This window comes from Vanellus vanellus (genome assembly GCF_965231255.1).
Source record: "Vanellus vanellus genome assembly, chromosome: 1".
Classification (NCBI taxonomy): Eukaryota; Metazoa; Chordata; class Aves; order Charadriiformes; family Charadriidae; genus Vanellus; species Vanellus vanellus.
The window spans coordinates 89,356,206-89,374,827 of NC_138905.1; the positions used below are offsets into that span (position 1 = coordinate 89,356,206).

An 18,622-nucleotide genomic window follows, 5' to 3' on the forward strand; every position below is an offset into this window, starting at 1 on the left:
CAATACTGGTGCTGACAAGTCTTACGGATTTATCATAAAAAGGCACAGGCTTTGCTCATGCTGCATCAGTTGCACAACACAGAGATAGGCTACTGGCTGCACATGGCTTTTAAGAAACCAAGTCAAAGAGAAAGAACTTCTCAGAGCCTTGTAGAGAAATATGTTATGTAGGAAACCCAGAAGAAGCTCCAGCTCTCCTTATGAGCCTGGGTCTCACACCTCTAGGTATGAGTAATATCTGGTAATGGCTTATCACATATCTCACAGACAGGGTGGGCACCTGGCGGAGTTGGAAATTAAGTGAGGTGTCTGTCCTAGCAAAGTTCAGTCTTATTCTTTTTTTATACAGTCTTCCAGAATGAGCGTTTCAGAGAAGACATTTTGTTTTGTTTAATTACCTTCTTGTCTAATAGTCCTTAGTATTGTGTATCGCCCTCTGCAAGCTGACCTACACATGGCTTTTCTGGATGTTTCTATCACTGTTACATGAAAAGTAACTGATTCTTTAGCTCAGATATAGACCTGAGACTTTTTTCTACATCTAGAAGCTTCCCTTGAACTCTTGACTGGCAGCCTTAATAGGACTTTATTATGTTTGCTCATTTTGATGTCAAATGCTAGACCAGGGGTAGAAACTAAAAATGTGATGGCCACTATTTTCAGCTAGTAGATCAATGCTTTGATCATTGCAAAATGTAGCATTGGCCCGTTCACGTCAAGAGCAGCAGCATATCTCTTACCTATTACTTGCTCTCCTGTATGTTTTGCCCTAAGAGTTAGATAAAAGTAGGTGTAAGTATAAACATTTTGGCTTTAAGCCCTGCTACTCTTTCCATTCTCCTTGAGTTCAATAAAAACGTGCGTTTATGTGAAAAAAAAAAAAAAGTGTAATGTCCCTGCAGTAATTATGTTTTTGTGTCGTAGATCTGTGACTGTTGTGCTAGGTGTTTTATTTGCAAGTGTGCAGTGTCCATTAAAGGTAAAGGACGTGACAGAGCATTTGGACCTGAAGGCGATGCTGTCTGTTATGCATAGACAATGGAAGACCATTTGGGTAAGCTCTTAAGATCCCGGTTTTGGCTCAGTCAATTTCTTTCCACAAATCTAGTCTCAGTTTTGAAAATGCAAATGCAGGATTAGCACCGGTGGGTCTTTAGGACGTAGCTAGTGGGTTACAGAGTCTTTCAGCACCGGATCAGAATCTGGATCAAGCCAGCCTCAGGGGGAATAACAATTATCCCCAACCTCATGAATGCACAGTGGTGCCTCTTTAAGATGAATTTGATGAGTCTCAGTTCCTCCTCCTACTGCACAAACTGGCTACTCAATCTTGTTTGCAGCAGAGATGCTCTCTTTCTGTGGGCTTCTTGGGGATTTAGCATAACGATTGCCTGAGACCAGGTGGACCCTCATAAAAGAGCTTTAGCCAGGGCCAAAATTGCTCCATGGCGGATGTGATGCTTACAGGAAGCTATTCACACCAGCCATTTTACACAATTTGAATCTCTGGCCTGGTAAATGATGACTGTTTTGTGAGGTAGGCTAGCTAAACTACGTCAGGGAAAAGCTTTGGAGGGTGAATACTAAGGGTGAATTTTTGACATAGTCAGATGATGTTTTCCCTTGGTACCTCATGGGTAGGATTGGGACACTTCTTGGGTGCCAGGGTGGGAGGTCTGCTGTTGCTGAGGAGAAGGCTTGTGGTGGACCTCCAAACAAAGATTTCTTGCTTGTGGACTTGCAGAGGTCTGTTGAGAAGACTTTGAAATTTGAGTTGTACGAGTTTCATGAAGGAGAGGAACCTGGCAAAACGACAAATAAACAGTGCCTTTACTGAATGGCAGGAGCAGCTGTCTTGTAGCACCCTCTGGTATACATTCTCCGTTTCTTTCTGTATGTGTAGCTGACGACATTTATTACTGTATAATGTGCGAGGTGCAGGGTAGCAAGGGAACAGCATGATGCCACATTCAGCGGTGGGGAGCAACTGGCTGGTTGCAGGAGGGGTGTGATGATGCGCGTGCCCCACGCTACTGTGCAGGGGAGAACCACGGTCTTTCCTGGGGTGAGGGAACGCGCTTTGTCACAGCCTTTCATGAAGGAGGGGAGTGCTGAGGCTCAGGTTTCAATGGGGGGTCACAGCGTGTGCCTCCTGATTGTGCCATGGAGTGGGGAGCGCTCTGCCACCTGTCCCTCCAGGGAGTGCTGCATGGCCACTTGGTGCTTGAAACACCAGGGACCTGAGCAGTAGAAGTTTTGGAGGTGTGAGAGTGGATGAGTGGGGCAGTAGTGGGTGGGAGGGAGATGGGTGAGACCCCACAGGTTGCCCTAGCAATATCCTGCACAGGACACCTGCTTTGTGTTCCAAGGGCTTCTCTGCATGGGAGGTTCTTACTGAGTTTTTTTGATCGCCAATCAGTGTAAGGTATCTTTTACTCAAGAAAAAAACAGAACCGACATCGTGCTTGCTATCGAAGTAACCCAAAAGTATCCAGGGCCTATAAGTCCACGTGGAGATGCCTCACTGGATTTAGAAACACTAGAGTTATTACACGAAGCACGTCTCATGGATGTGACCTTCTCCATTCCTCCCACTGAGTAAACAGTGGAATTTGTTATTCTCTAGCTGTGTTTCCCCTGCAAGAAAGGCACGTGACAGTAAGCTACATAAAAGGAAGTTAGCTGTCTTTCTCTTAAATACTTGATATAACGAGCTTGTGAGGGGTTTGCCCTGGTTGCAGAGAAAGTAATGGAGAGGCAGGGGATGTGATAGGCGTAATGCTGGATTTGCTTTGCTGCCTTCTGGGGGAAACGCGTTGCTCCTGTTTTCCAGTGAGGCCGCCAAAGTGCATTAGTTTACCTTTCTGCAAATATCCTGACTTGTTTTAGCAGTAAAAAGATAGCTGTGGCTGCAAAACCGGCATTTTGCAAAGGCATCTTGAGATTCAGTCATGGAAATAGCCATTTAATTTCAGCCAGTCACTTTTGCTGTATTTTCTTTTCTTTTTTTCCTCTGTGTCTCAGTGGAACTTGTCTGCAACTGTACCGTGCTGTTAGTGAGGAGTGTTGTGAGACAGGCTGTCTGCTCAGAGCTTGGAGAAGGAGGGTGAAAGGCAGATGGGTGAAAAGCTTTTTAGTACCGGTTTCTTTACACCTAAACACTGTAAGTTTTAAACAAAGACCAGGCTCTCCTGCCAGGATTCTGCCTGCCTCATGGAACAAAACGTATCCTCTTGAAGCAGCCCCACATTTCTCTATGGTGTTCATATTTTCCTCCGGCATGAAATGGGAGTGGGCAAGCAAGCTGCTGAGATGGGTTGAGAGGTCCCTACTTACCTGGCGCACACGGGAGGAAATCATCTGATCTGCTTGAGCAGAGCAGACCCGCAGGCAGCAATAGAGAGGAAGACTGTCTGACAGGAGCTGTGGAAAAGAAGGGAAAGAATTGTATGGCATTGAGGACATTAGCCTGGCTCACCGTCATTCCTTCTGCTGCCTCACCTCTGAGGTCTTTTGTGAGAAGGTGTAAGGTACAGGGTTGTAATGCTTCCTGGGCTGTCCTCTCTTTACAGCATTCGGTGTCGAGAAGCCAATTCCAATAAGCTGTCCTAATCCCCAGCCTCTTCCTTCTCCTTTCTTATTCCGTACATTTGTTTACCTTCTGTTTTATCCTTGTTTTCTTCCTTTCCCTGCCTCTCTTTCCCTGCCTTCCATAATGCATCTCACTGAAGAGCAGCCCAGCTGCTTCTCAGACCCTGCTGGGCTCCAGGCTGGGAGGGGTGGGTCGCAGTTTCGCTTTGAAGCATCACTGTGGGGCTTCGCAACCGTACTAGGAGAGGAAATTGCTGCCTCTGCCTGTAGCCACACGGTCAAGATCAGCAGCATTAGAGACGAGCCTGAGCTGCTTTCCACATCCAATTTTACCACACAAGAAGAAGGTGACAGAAGTATGATTGAAGGGAAGGTGGAGAGATGGGGAGGAAAGTATCTTTTCTTTCTCTTTTCCCCCATGACAACTGGTGGATCTCTTAGGAGTTCAGCGTTTCTCTCCAACCACCACATGCTGTAGGACGGGAAGGGCTGAAAGGAACTTTTGAGCCGCAGATGGCAGCATTTCAGCAATTAGGAGGGCATGGGAGGATGCACAAAAGCACCAGATGTAATAAACTAAGCGATGAAATAATATGCTTAGTGGCCCAAGAAGGGACGTGCTAACTGGCTGCTTGTGTACTTATACTCTACTTGTAATGAATCCCCAGTGACAGTTAAAACTGCTTTGTGTTGCTGCTCTTCTGGGAGACTTTTGAGCTGACCAGTAAGATAAATCTACAGCAATGTCTGGGGAGGATGTGAGTGATCATCTGTATAACAGAAAACTCACAGGCTTTTTCATTAACACCTTTCACGTGGAGTATGCTAAATGGTAATAAGCGCTGGTAGATACCTAGATTCTTGGTGTGCTGGTGTCCATGGGTGTCTTCCAAATGATTTTGACTGTCCATTCTGTATATTTTCTGCAGTAGCACACCATCATTTTCTTCTGTGCCACGGTTGTTCGTGATGGAAACCCCTAACTGCAGGAAGAGCTTCTCAGTGTGCAAGCTCTAACGCTGGACAGCAGAGTGAGGTTGAACAGGGCTTTTTGGGAGGCACAAGGACACTGCAAAATCAATGTGTTATTGGTATATCTGTTTATTAATGAAATGGTTAATGATATTAACACTGCATTTATCCTTCAATTTCATAGTTAACAGCACAGTGAGATATGTGGAACAAATCACATCATTCAGAGTTGATATTCCAAGATGCCCAGAATCCTGAGAAGTTGTTGTTACATTAAAGTATATTCATTTAGCTGTCAGGGATTTTTGCACGCTTGAGATCTGGAAACGTGATTATTTTAAACTCATATCCTGAAGGCTAAAGTAGAAGTTAATGGTGAAGTAAATTCTTGTTGTGTTCTACTTCAAAAATATATGGAATATTTGAATTCTGACCTGTAGCTGAGATTGAAAATTTTGAGAATTTTGCAGATTTTCTTTCCACGTGAAAATTTTCATCCTCCTTTTCTAACCAGAAGTTCAAAAGTAATTCAGTAGAATGCTTCGCATTTCTTCTTCTCATCTGGAGTAAGATACAGCAAGCCATTCTTCCTACTGTCAAACCCCCTAAGTTTTTTGGAGAGAAGATTGTTGGAAAAAACCTCAATAAACTCAAAATATGCATACACTTTTCCAAGTGTAATACATGCTTTTTAAAGGTTTTAAAAGAATGGGTTATGAAATAATTTAGTTTTGCATGGTTGAAAATGTGTGGCTATTCATACACACAGAAAATTACTACCCCTGTTTTTGACATCTAGAATGGATGCTATGTGAGGTCGCAGAAGCCGACAAGTTTCTGAGGTCACCACCACTGCATTTTCTGAGGTCGTCACTGTTGCAGTGACATCGGTGGTAGAATAATCAGGCAAACCTGAGACCTTTGGAACTTCAATGCTTCCAGACTGTGTACTTCTCAGTGTATTTTGCTGTAAGGTACAGTTTGTTGAGAACATCACAATGGGCCATCTGATTGTTTCCAGTGCACCGAACCGGGAGCCAGGCAGGCATAAGCTTTCTGAACTAAAGTATTTTTCATCAAATGCCAAGTACAAACTGTCAGAAGTTTTTCCTCACATTCTCCTTGAACATATCTTTTAGATTAAATGCGGATGAGAGAAAGAAAGGAAAACAGACCGGAAATTTCCAACATCTACAAATGCTGAATTTTGCAAGTATCATTTTTTTAGTATTAAGCAGTGGGATGTTTTTAATTTAACAGCTATCTGGATATTTGGACGTGATTCTTCATTCCCTTTTATCATTTTTATTCTGGCGTGACTCCTAGCCAGAAAGTGGAAAAGTGTGCCTCATAGCAGGTAAGGGCATGTAGGCACATGTACAGGTATGACTGAGAAATAAAGAGGTGTATATCTGTATGCACATTATGTGCAACATCTGTGAAGTGTTTATGTCAAAAGCCGTTCATGCCCTGTTATTCAGAAGGGACTAAATATGTGCTTTAAGAGTAAGTGCAAGTGCTTGGTTGTATTGCTGCGTGTGTGACTGCGAATGCCAGGTTAAAAGCACATACTTCTTTCAGTGAAGTGGAAAAGGTTATGCACCTCTTCAGTGGACGTATAGATGAAGTGTTTGTGAGTTTTGTAAAGATGAATGAAGTTCACGGAGTTATTACAGTTAGCTTGTGATCGCCAGATGTTGGAATATGCATGTACATGCATGCTGGTGCATCTGTTGTTTGGATAATAGGATATACACATGTGAGACAACTGTGCAGCGTAGGTGTTATTACACTCGGGACCTTCAGCAGGCGTAGATGAGGGTGGCTCACTGGAAGTCAGCAAAGTCCGGCAGTGTGCACTTCCTGGAATCAGTACGTGTGACTGCATGTAGGGATTTTGACGTGTGGGGTTGCGGTTGACAGAGTGTGTCAGTATGTGACTTTGGGAGCTTGAGCTGAAGACAGTAAAAGAAAAAAGCAAAAGCCAAGCCACAAATACACATCCAAGGAGCAAGGATGTTAAGGGAAAAGGAAAGAATACATACACTGAGGCTTATCCTCCAGGATAAACTGCCAATTTTGTGCTGCTGTTTCTCTGTGGAAGTACACGGAAGCTGTGAGATTGTAGAATATTGTTCTTCTACATAATTCAGCTGCTGGCAACGTCTGCATTAACAAGTCAGGCAGCCCGACAGGAGCAGATCTGCAGAGTGAAATGGTTGGTGTTCAAAACCTGATGTCCAGTCTGTCTGACTTTTGAGTAGGGTTAATTTAATTTCGTTGCTGCGATGGAGCTGGGGAGGCCCTGAAGTCTCTCTCATCCATGACCACATTCCTTGTCGCACTGCTGCTCCACAGTGCCACAGCTTATACCCACTCTTGTGCCACCTCTGAGCATGGGCGTGAAGCTTGTCCTCGTCTGTCCCCCATCCCTTCCTCACCCTGCCTATCTGCTGGATTGAGAAGGAAAGTAACTCAGTGTCTCCTTCCTCTGCCGTACGTGAAGTGGGAGTCTCTAGCTACAGGGCTTCCTCCTGCCCTGGTTGCTAAAAGCAGCCACAGCCTGGCTCTCATTGAAGCATTGTCTTTGTATGCGCTGCCCAGAATTGCACGGGGTTATTTTGTCTGGTCAAATGACATAGTATGGAAGCCCACTCGTTTATCCTTTCTTACCCCTAGGTCTCTTTCAGCATCCCCTGCCCTGTGTTCTGTCAACTACAGCTGCTGTTGATGTGCTGCCTACCTCAATCTTTCAGCTCATCTGGGCAGTGGTTTAATTTTCAAGATGTTCTTAAACATCAGTGCCTGGTCCTACTCCCTGGATGTGGAGTGAAGCATCAGCTTTTGCAACTTTGAAAACTTTTACAGCTTTAACACTTTCTGTGAATAACCTCATCCTAAGCATTATTCACTTTTGTAAGTTGCTTGATTATTTTCAAGTTGTTGAGATAATTGTTTCAAATTGATATGAGGTACATTCTTGGTTGTAGTTGAAGGGGAGATTCCATTTACGGCTTGGCATGTGTGTCTGATATTTCAGATTTCAGATTTCAAAGTAAATTGGTTTTATATGGCACAGTTGCCTTTCAGAGCACAGGCTGGATCGAAACTCCTAACGCATCCTTTCCAAGTCCGTGCACCATGCTCTTGTAATGCAGCGCTGTAGCATATTCAGTCTCTCGTGGTTCTGTCCCCCATGAACTCATACCAACTACATCCCTTTTTGTCACTTTTAAAAGTAATTTTTTATGTTCCGGGCTTGGTCTTGAAACACCAGAAGTTAAAATATCAGCACCATACTCAGGTGTTTCTGGAGAATCTTCTCTCTCAACCCTGCCTGCACGGCTACATAGTCAGAGGCTGGAAAATTGGCTGGTTTGATTGCAAGTCACTTGTATGTGATGCAAATAAAAGGAAGAATATGTTTATCGCTTGTGAAAAATGCCCCAGGCTCATTGTTTAGTAAAAACATCTGGTTACTCTGCAGAGGTGATCAAAACAGTAAACAGAATGTTAAGTTGCAAGAAACTTCCTGGTGGAAAGTACCACTGAAAATACTATAATTTCTGCTCCGTGAGCCAGTGGCAGATCACTCATTTAAAAGCCAAATGCATTTTTAAAATTCAGTCCCATACATACACTTATGTGTCTTTGTGTGTGTGTGTGTGTGTGCGCGCGCGCGTGCGCACATGTATGTAATGAAAATAGAACAGATTCTGAGAGCAAGCAATTAAAATGTTTACAGTCAAGAAGAAGCTTTATTATGAATAAAATCTGACAGGATTTAGATTACAGTCAAGAAGCTTAGACAGAGGGCAATCAAAATTGCACTAGGGCAGATAGTCTTCCAAAGTCTGGTTCAGAAAGGGGTGTGGGGGACAGCTTGGCTAATTTAGCGTGTGGATGAAAAAAATGTAGTTTAATGATTTGTTGAATTATTACAAACCCAAACATCAGTTCAACAGGACTAGCCTGATAATTACTGTTTTCCCAAAAGAAAGTTGTAGATTTTGAACAAAATGAACAATTTCAACTCGAAACTTCAGCTTAACGGAGCTGTGCTTTTCACGTAAAACCATTCCCATGGAAATTTCCTAATGGTTTCCTTTTGAAATTTAGAAAGGAAATACAAGCAATACAGAGAGTGGTATTTACCTCTATAACACTGCAGCAAATGAACGCTCGTACTAAAAAGACAGTGGATATTAAAGTGCAAAAGGACTCTTCCTGTGTGCACAGTTACACGGTGGAACTCACCGCCTTGTGACAGCAGTGCCAAGAGCTCAGTAGGACTCAGGAAAGGGTTGGACATCTCTTGCGATTAAGATGCCAGCTGGCCCCCTGATACTGCTGTCATGATAACCACCACAGTATAGGGAAACATATGCAATGTCTCTTTCCCTGTGGTCTGTAGGCCACCAAGTATCTTCAGCTCGCAAATATTTAAAATGTTAGCCTTCATTTTTTTGAGCTGTCTTCATACCTAAAAAAAAAGATGGCAATATTTTCTGGACTTTGCGGTCATTTTAAATTTCTCGGCGATTTCACATTGGTCGCAGGGAGAATAGGTACCCCTGCAGCATTAATCTTACGTCATTTTTTTCTTTTTTTACTAATGATTTTTATTTTTTTTTTCTGGCTGCCAGAGAGCAGTCCAAGCCGCAGGATCCAGAAACAGACTGTCCCAGAGCTTGCGCCCGCTCCGTCAGGGTAGGGCCTGCCACAGAGCTGGGATCTAGTTTCAAGCTCCTGCACAATTTGCGGTTATTTAGAGCCAACATTTTGGTTTAGGCTGGTCTCTAAATATTTGTTGTATGGTTTTATTTATAAGAATAATGACCCTATGTTTACAGGCTACAGCATATAATGCATCTAATGCCCGGTCTCCTATTTTTTTTAGCTTTCCCTAACTTTCAAGTGCATTTCCACTCTTTAATTTTACACAAACTCTTGGACATTGGCCAGACAAATTCTTTGTAGTCTGCACAGTTCAGGATCTTGGCCAGATTAAAGTTGTCATCAATTTCACCTCTCCCTTCTTTTAATAACATCCCACTTTCTCCCTAGTACTTCTCATGTTTTTAAAAGTTGCCGTTCTCTGTGTTCTTCTGCATTTTCTTGAATTTTATGCTTATTTATTTTATTTCCTGATTTAACGGAATCTTATCTTTCTGCATGCTTTTTTTTAAGCCTTTTACCATTTTAAGTACGGGCTTTCTGAATATTTGCTACTGAGCAGTCTTTTTGTGAGGCTGGGCTGGTGATTCCTTGTCCTAAGGCAATGCTGACTGACAGCTGCAGAGGATCTCCTCAGGGAATTGTAGGAATCTCTTGGTTTCTTCTGAAATTTCGAATTGCATTTTCCTCAAAGCTAGTCTGAGATACTGAAGACCCAAGCTATTTTTTTGCTTTCTGGAAGACAATAATGCAACATCAAACAATGAGTCCAAGATCTGCTACTTCAGTGGGGTTTGTCCTCCTGAAATATGATTGCCGGAAGCCTCTGCTGGGGAAAGGTTATGCTTATAAAATACCTTTAAGCAAACAAGTTACCTCAAGCCAGAGATGGGAGAGTTTGTAGAAGAGTGTTTTGGTTGACATATATTTGATGGGATATTTTTAGTTGTGATGGATAGTCTAAAGCACAGACTGATGAATTGCAGGCAGTTTTCCTGAGAGAATATGGTGGGATTGGGTATGAAGTCTACAAAGAAATCCTATTGCTCTGATACTACTCAGAAGGCTCTTGGTCACCTAGCTTATACTTCTGTAATGAGAATTTGCCAAGGATGACTTCAGAACCCAGGAGCCAATATCTCCATTTTCAGCTGATGCAGCTCAAAACTGGAGCTGGTCTCTTGAATGTCTGGTCCTACATGTACATTGGCAAAACGTGTAAGTTTTCTCTTTCTCAGCATTCTTAAAAAATACAATAGATTGTGAGATAAAAAACCACTTTAAAGTTTACTTGTGGCTGATATTCTATCTCCTATCTGGAGCAAGATTTAACTTTTGAGGGCAAACCCCCAGTGCTAAGTATACAAGTAAACTCCAGCTGCTTTGTACTTCTTTGCCAATACTGAGAAGCCATAAACTCAATTTAACTTGCTGGTTAAACCAGGTTTACAGCTGTTTCACATTGCTGGAGTGAAGTGGAGCAGCTGGAGCATACCAGTGAATCAGGATGATTTTTTCTTTGCTGGGTCTTGTGTCCCTTTGTTGAGGCTTATCCAGAATACGCCAAGGCAGAGGCAGTCAGTTCTTGGCAGTGCACAGTCAAGTTGATGCAAGACTTGCATTTAGAGCCAAAGCCACCGTGGTTTTTTGTCTTTATGTTTGCTTTTATTTTCTCCTACTAGTTGTGTTTGCCATGGGGATATAGATGTGTAATAATTCCATGTCATACTGGCCTTATACTCAACCTTTGTTTTGGTAAGGGCAGCCATCAGCTTGAGTGTATTTTACAAGCTTTGCTGGCTCAAGTCATCTTATGAAAACACCTTATAAAACTATAATTGAGGAGGATGAAGAAGTCTTTGAGGTTAAAGTGCCAGAGGAATACTTCACTTCAGAATCAGCTTGTCTGTCATTGATTTCACCTGTGACTCTATCAGGTCTCTTTATTTGTCTATGCCATATTTTCCCATCTACACAATGCCTTCTAGTTTTTTCTTTTTGAGTCTTGCTGATATTATTGCCATTTTGTCCTGCTGTGGTTTCATAAAAGGGTCTTAGCCTGGAAATCAATTACTTGAACGCTTCTTTTGACTGTCTGAGGTTGCAGTGCAGCGTTAGTATTGATGATGTTCTGGGTTTTGACAAGCTTGTACTGTCCCCAGATCAGTAAATCCTGATATTGGTTGCAACTTGTAGTCAATTATGTAATAAAAATAAATATTATTGGGGGTTAGATTAGATGATGTTAAAAAGGTCCCTTCCAACACAAACCATTCTATGACTCTATTATCAGTAAGAAACAGGTTACAAATTCTAGCTGTATGTAGCCGATAATGGGCCTGACTCTGGGAGAAGGCATGATTAATGTAGTAGGGTATGTGAATGAATGGAAAACAGGTCAGGGGGATAAGACAATGTATAAGAAAACCTGCAGAACTATATTTGTGTTACTTGTTGTGTGCAGCATGTGCATATGGTTACAATCACCTGGGAAGCGTTTAGAAACCTTTGCCCGCAGCACGAGCAATTGCCGGATCAGCCGTGTCAGCTGCAGCCCCGCTAATCCGCACGGCTCTGGTGAACTCCAGCCTGCCTCACCTCTGCTGCTCCTGCTGTCTTTGCCATAGCTGCACTTCTTTTGGAATTTTGAAGTTACTGAGGTCCTCGTTTTAGCTTCTGCCCAAGTATTAGTTCGTGGGGGAAAACAGTTGTATACCTGAAGTAGTTGCACCAGCAGCCACCACACCGCTCTTCCAAACTCTTCAGGCTTAGTGAGTTTCTGTTCTTTCACTTTCAGAGGGTTGTGACATTTTTTGTCTGGATTCCAGTAATGTCACACTGCAATATGTATTGTTCCCACGGCGGCTGATTTTGTGGGGTGTCAGTAGCCAGTTTGAAAATTAGAAATCTAAAAAGAACCATGAGATTTGTCTGCAAGCAGCAGCAAAAGCGAAGTGTCACTCTCCGTTAATTTCAGATGAGTTCAGAGCAAAAAAAAAGCGACATATCCCAGATTTTCTCTGCCCATGCATATCCAGGATTTTGTAGCCTGCAGATCCCGATTGCCATCAAATCGACTGCAGGGGAGAGGGAAGGACCACCTGTTGCACTAAATGCTCACAAACCTTGCAAACAAAAATAAACAGTTAAAAAAAAAACCCCTAACAGCTTGTAACAGCTGCCACATTCCACCAAAGAGAAATCTTTATGCTAATGGAATTTGACAGGATCTATGTTAGATATCTACACATATGCAAAAAAAAAAAAAAAAAAAAGAAGAAAAAAAAGTAAAAAGAGAAAGAGAATCAGTCTTTTAGGCTGCTCTGAGTAGGTGGTGTTTTATGTATATAAGGTTTTTGTCATTGTTCTCACTCCTCTACTTTACATTCTTTGATGCCTTGGAGTAAAGCATTTGTTGAGTGCATGAGCTGCGTGATAGGGCCAAGGACTAAACTGAGCTCTTTTTGTTTTCCTGGTTAAATATGGGGCGCAGTACGCCTGCTGTACTCCAGCTGCAGAAAAAATTCTGCCGAAGATCATGTATGAAGTTGCTTAGCAAATTCATGTCTCACACACCAGTTTGCCTTTTGTACCAGACTAATGTAAAAACAGGGAATGTACATGAGGAGTACTGGGTAGCTGAGTTGTAGAAAGAAGTCAGGCAGTAGCAGCTCGCTGTTTTGTGGAAGAGGGCTCTGATCCCAGGACACGTAGTGTTGGTGCAGGAAGCCGGTTTAGGTTATTTTCAATCATCTTAGGGCACTCAGTGGGGACGCTGACCTCAGAGTCACCATGCTTGTGAGAATGGTGTTTTCCTTCCTATCTGCCAACAAGAAGCCTGGGAATTTGTGGATCAAAAGAAATCATGAGGTGAGGATTTCCAGGGCGATCTGGACATAGCAGAAACGGGAAAGGGATTAAGAAAGAAAAGCTCTGAACTAGTTTAATGTTCCTTTGTAATCTCAGCAACGGCTGTGGTACCCCTGGGAGTTCCGAAAGTGATCCTGTGGTCTTGTTGGTAGGTTCATAGGTTGCTGAAAGTGCTGAGAAATTTCCTCTCCTCCAGGCCCAACACTGTTAAAATGCATTAGCTGCATACGTGGTCAGCGTGGTAGGAAGGGATGATAGAAGCCATCCAACAGGATGGTAGAAAGGGAACGGCCCTTTTGCACAGTGGCAGGGAGGGAGCGGTATGCTTCAGGCCTCATGGAGTTGTTATGCACATTGAACCCACGGGTATTCTCCATGAACTTTTCAGTAGTGTTGCATTAGATAGTTCCAAACTCCTTGAAATGCAATGCTTGCAAGAGCCTGTTTGCCCAGCAAGCTGCTTGTAAAGAGGGACAGACAGTATTTTATGAACTTTTCTCTGTATTGTCTCCGAGGAGAATGTGTAAGACTGGAGGGGTTAAGCATTGATATTCCCTTGTGATCAGTGGGTCATTCTCCACACAGACCAAAAGGGCTGTGTTTTCTTCTGGCTACACATCACTCCACAGAACAGCAGAAACAATTGGTGGAAACATCAGAAAAAAAACACCATAAGGAACAAGCAAGAGTGGAAATAGATGGTTTTAGAAGAGATTTGCAAGAAGAAGGAAATGAAAGAGGCAGAGTGATATGAATCGTGCAGTCAGCAGGAGCTTTGGAGATATTCACCTCAATAGCCATGATGCGTCGGGAAGGGGCCTTCTTCAAGCACACAAGTGAGGGGAAGGACCTCGTAAGGAAAAGTAGGTAAAATCAGAAGGTGCAAGCTCATGGATACCTGTAAAAGCAATAAGGAACATTTTGACCTGAGACTGTCTCAACTGAAAATCCAGTGGAGTACTGTAGGTTTAGGAACCTCAGTTGCATCTGCTTCCACTTTTGCTAGTTTCCAGCAATGGATGAGATTGGTTTTGAAGTATCCTTTCTCAAGGACTGTACTCTACCCTAGCAAGAGAAAACCACAAAAATGTTTTAATTGTTGCCTGCCTACCATACACCAAAAGTGGCACAGATTGCAACCTAACACGGCACCAGAGAACCAGCATTCCTATGGCAGCAGTTTGAGAAGATCTAAGTCTGAAAGGAAGCCACTGCATGGAGGGTCTGCAGCGCCTGTGCTGGGACCTTGGATTCAGCACGTGGGCTTTTGTACAGGGCACTTCTTTAAGGAAAGGCAAAGAGTCATCTTGTCACTTCAGAGCTAGGAGAAACTATAAGAAGCTCATCTTCCTCAGAAATCCTTCTGGTTGTCCTTTTGTCACACACAATATGTAGTACCAGGCACAATCTGCACCTCAGGGTGTTCAGAGGGATGTTCTATTTTGTTGGAGCTTCAGGAGCTGTTCCCTAATTCCCCTCTGCTTACACCAATGTAAAGTAGAAGTAATGTCTTTGAGTTTAGTGAAGTTATGCCCCACTGAAGCTGGTGAATGCAGAAAACCAAGCTCCCTGTCGAAATATCAGAAGAAAGCTCAGATCTTCCTGTCTCATTTCATTGTGAACAAGCATGTGCAGCAGAGTGGCCTGAGCTGTGCCAGGCAGCACATTTGATTACTACATATTGAGACTGGTTCACCCTGCACCCCTCTATATGTTGCTCACTTTTACAGATGCTGACACCTGTCTCTTGATTAATCCAGAATCCTAACACATGAAGAGAAGTCTAGCTAAGAGTCACAGAGTCTTATAGAGCTGGATGTCCTTAGGGATAGTTTTCATATGTCAGGTGCACTTCACTTCCCCTGAATTCCCTGGGTCTGGAATGAACTCAGTGTCTCCAACTGGATGACACCATTCAGGAGGGCTCAGCCCAGGAAAGGATGAAGAAGACACCAAAATCTATCTCAGTGCCTACTGAGACTGAACTAAGAGCAGTAACACCAGTGACTTTCCCCCTCCCATTTCCAAAATTGGAGGAAGGAGAGGTACTTGTTGTTCTGTGCACTAATTTGGGGGTAATTATAGATCATATTTCAGGGCACAAAATAATTGTCCTTGGAAGAAAGGAAGGGTTTTTTTCCTCCTGTGTGTGGTACTGCATGGTTGAGTAGATACTGACATATCAGTAATTAGTGAATTCCTTTTGCAATTTTTGATTTATGACAGCACGGCAAATTATATGCAAGGATGTGGCTCTCCTTCCACTTCCATCGTTGTCAAAATAACCCTCCAAAACTGTAACAAAGTCAGTGGAGTGACATTGGCATAAAATCAGTGACAGGGGGCTTCAGCCTCTGATATTTAATTTTCTGCAGTGTGCAATTCCAGTCAATTCCCAGGGATTCCCAAGACTCCAGCCACATGCCCACCTTGAAAGGCTGTCCAGGAAATGCTGGAATGACAGAATCTAGCCAAGTGACATCTGTTGGCCATTTACCGTACTGCTTCAGAGGACGAACAGAATTTCTGAGTGCCTGAACCAAGCACAGATGATGTGGCCTAAAAGTCTCTGTAGATGCAAACTTGCAAGTTAGTACCTCATTCGAGGAGGACTCCATAACAGAAGCTTTTCCATAGGTCAAATCTCTTCAGATGCCCAGTGTAGTTTACCTATACTGTCTTAGGACTTCAGAGAAGATATAAGACTTTTGGTTAATGGTTCAGCACATGAGTAGACAAAAAGCTCTTACTGTGATTTGTGAAGCACACTCTTGCTTTTTGTTGAAGGATAAAGTGATTAACCATCACTAGGAAAACAAATGTGTTAAGCTGCTCCAGGAGACACTATCTCTCAGAAACACTGTAAATCTTAGACTCAGCCTGCATGACCTCAGGGTTATTAAGGAGTTTCTGGCACTTGCTTGGTATGGAAGGAATTTTAGCTGGGATGATTTCATCACATTTTTAACACAAATGGTTACTTTTTGTCTCCTTAAGTTTGCCTTTCAGACAGACATATCTCTTTCTTTCTTAAAGTGCAGAGAATACATATAAACAGCCGTTTTATTCCTTCACTGGGATCCTTGTATTTAGGTGATCAATGAGGACACTCTAAAGCATTGTTTCTGTACCATCTCTGAAATCTACAAAGCTCTTCTTGAGCCATTTAACCGAGTGCTTCGGAACACTTTATTCCTTTGTCGATCATCTATAGAATACTAGTGCCAATTTGTTAAAAAATCAGGCTCTCAATATAAACAAATTTCTTTGCAGAATGTATTGTGAATTATTTTGAAGTAATGTGGGTGTGCACCCTGTTGCGAAATAACGCTAATATTTGCAAAATTCCAGCTTAGGCTGACCGTATGAGAGCTAGGACCATATATATATATACACCATACCTAAGTAATACACGCACGAGAGATTTTTGAAAGGAATGGCCATCTGACACCGCACGTCAACTTGGACCTTTAAACTAGTTGAATCTCACTTTTTTGTTTGTTTGCTTATTTTTTGAAAGAGACTTCTTTTTCTTTTCCCCAATAAAGAGAGGTGGTTGTCTCATGTGTTCTTTTCTGCAGTTTACCTCAATTGCTTTCCCTGGTAACATATTCCATATGTTTATTATGTCCCCTTTTTGTCCTTAAGTAGCCTAGAGCATTTTCCTCACCAAAAGCTGCATGGTTATTTTCTCAGGAAATATCATTGTTCCAAAAAAGATATTATAGGAGCAAATAAAACACGTTCCCAAAATGGTGCTGCCAAATAGCAATAAAAAAATGCTCATTATTTTTGATGACAAGAATATTAAAAGGAAAAAAAATGTGTTGTTTAAAAATAACCAACTCTTCAATAGTAGTGTGGGAGGATATTCAATTAAATGGAATGTAGTTTTCTAGTGAGCCCATCTAATCTTGGGTTGAAACTATGGATTGAATTATTTTTTTTTCATTTCTATTTTTTTTTTGTATCTATATTTCGTGCTCCATTCCCAGCATTGTGGTGATGTTTGTTACTATTTATATTTTATGTTGAGGGTCCTTTTTTCAGCTGTTTCTAAAACTTCACAAAATTGCCAGATGTTGTGTTGGAAACCCAAAGCCCCAAATCAGGCCATAAATCACAACAAACCATAAATATACACGTGTGTGTGTATACATGTAGAAAAGGCCATTGTCCTCTTCTTTAGCACTTCCCTTGTTGGCTTTTCCCTTCCCTTCCTTTTCCACTCACAGCAGGTATAACTGAAGGGTCTTACCTGGCTTGTTTACTTTGCAGACTCAGAGCAGAGCACTGGGTCAGACACAGAGGTGCTGGCAGAAAGGACATCCTGCTCATTTGGCTCTCATTCTGACCTTACATCTGGTGGCTCAGGCCCTCAGCCTCCTCCACCTTCATCCATGGAAGAGATCCAGGTAGAGCTGCAGTGTGCTGACCTCTGGAAAAGATTTCATGACATTGGGACAGAGATGATCATCACGAAAGCAGGCAGGTAAGATACCTCTGGCTTCCTGTCTAGTTAAAAATCAGATCATAACAAAACAAATTTAAAAAATCTTTTTGAAGACCCCCTCCCCCCCCCCCCCCATTTTTCTACTTGATGAGCAAAAGGAATAAACGTTCAGGAAAAATTAAATGGCTGTCAGATTTTCACAGCTGTATCTCCTATTAGCTTTCTTAAGACAGGTAAAGTTGTTTCATATTACTGCTTAAATCAGTGGCTCCAAAGAAGAACTGGCAGCTGCAGGAAACCGTTGAGGATAGCCTTTCCTTTGAGCAAATAAATCAGGAAATGATCACTGTGCTGTCGGCAGTACTGAATTTAAGATGAGTTATGAATTTGGGGGTGAGCCATTTGAGTTTCCTTTCAAGTTCCCATAGCACTTCACGAGCCAGTTGATTTAATCTCAAATACAGTGAAATTCAAATACACCTTTCCACCAAATGAATGTCTTCCTGCAATTCTAAAGAGATAAAATGTTAATGACTTCCTGTATCAAAAATATGCAGGGTTAATGTTTCCCTATGCTCTTGCAAGAGATACCATACAAGCTGAGGTTAGGAAGAGCCACTAATAAGACAGATTTTTAAAAAAAGGAAAAATCACCCCACCATTTCTTTCTCCCATTTAAAAAAGGCTAGAAATCTGGTTGTCGAAGCACAACTTGAAGCTAGCTGTAAATTTCCAGATCTCTCAAACCATAAACGATCCCAGATTTTTAGACATGTTTGCGTTCACGTAATGTTCCTTACTTCCGCCTAATGATGTTTTCATTCCGATTAACGCTGCGAAGACGGAAGTCAGCACCATGGACAGAGCCGGCTAGCGAACAAACCACGTGACTGTCCCAGGAGCTGTTCCACCCCTTCCGCAGACAAGCAGAAGGGAGTTTTTTTTCCCAAGTTTTGGGGAAAAAACATGGTGTTCTATTGTTTATAATTTTGGTTTACCTCTGTGCTCTCTGAATTTGCCAGAACAGCTGGACTTGTTGTTTTGTGTTCTTATGAAGTG

The 18,622-nt window shown here is 42.4% G+C and overlaps 1 protein-coding gene across 1 annotated transcript in view; it reads left to right on the top strand.

Annotated features, from left to right (window-relative positions):
• Positions 1–18,622, top strand: part of TBX15 (T-box transcription factor 15) — a 99,772-nt gene that overhangs the window by 42,502 nt on the left and 38,648 nt on the right. Inside the window, exon 2 of the mRNA XM_082498522.1 lies at positions 17,389–17,602. Coding sequence (XP_082354648.1) covers positions 17,389–17,602 — 214 coding nt within the window. The remainder of the gene's footprint in view (positions 1–17,388; positions 17,603–18,622) is intronic.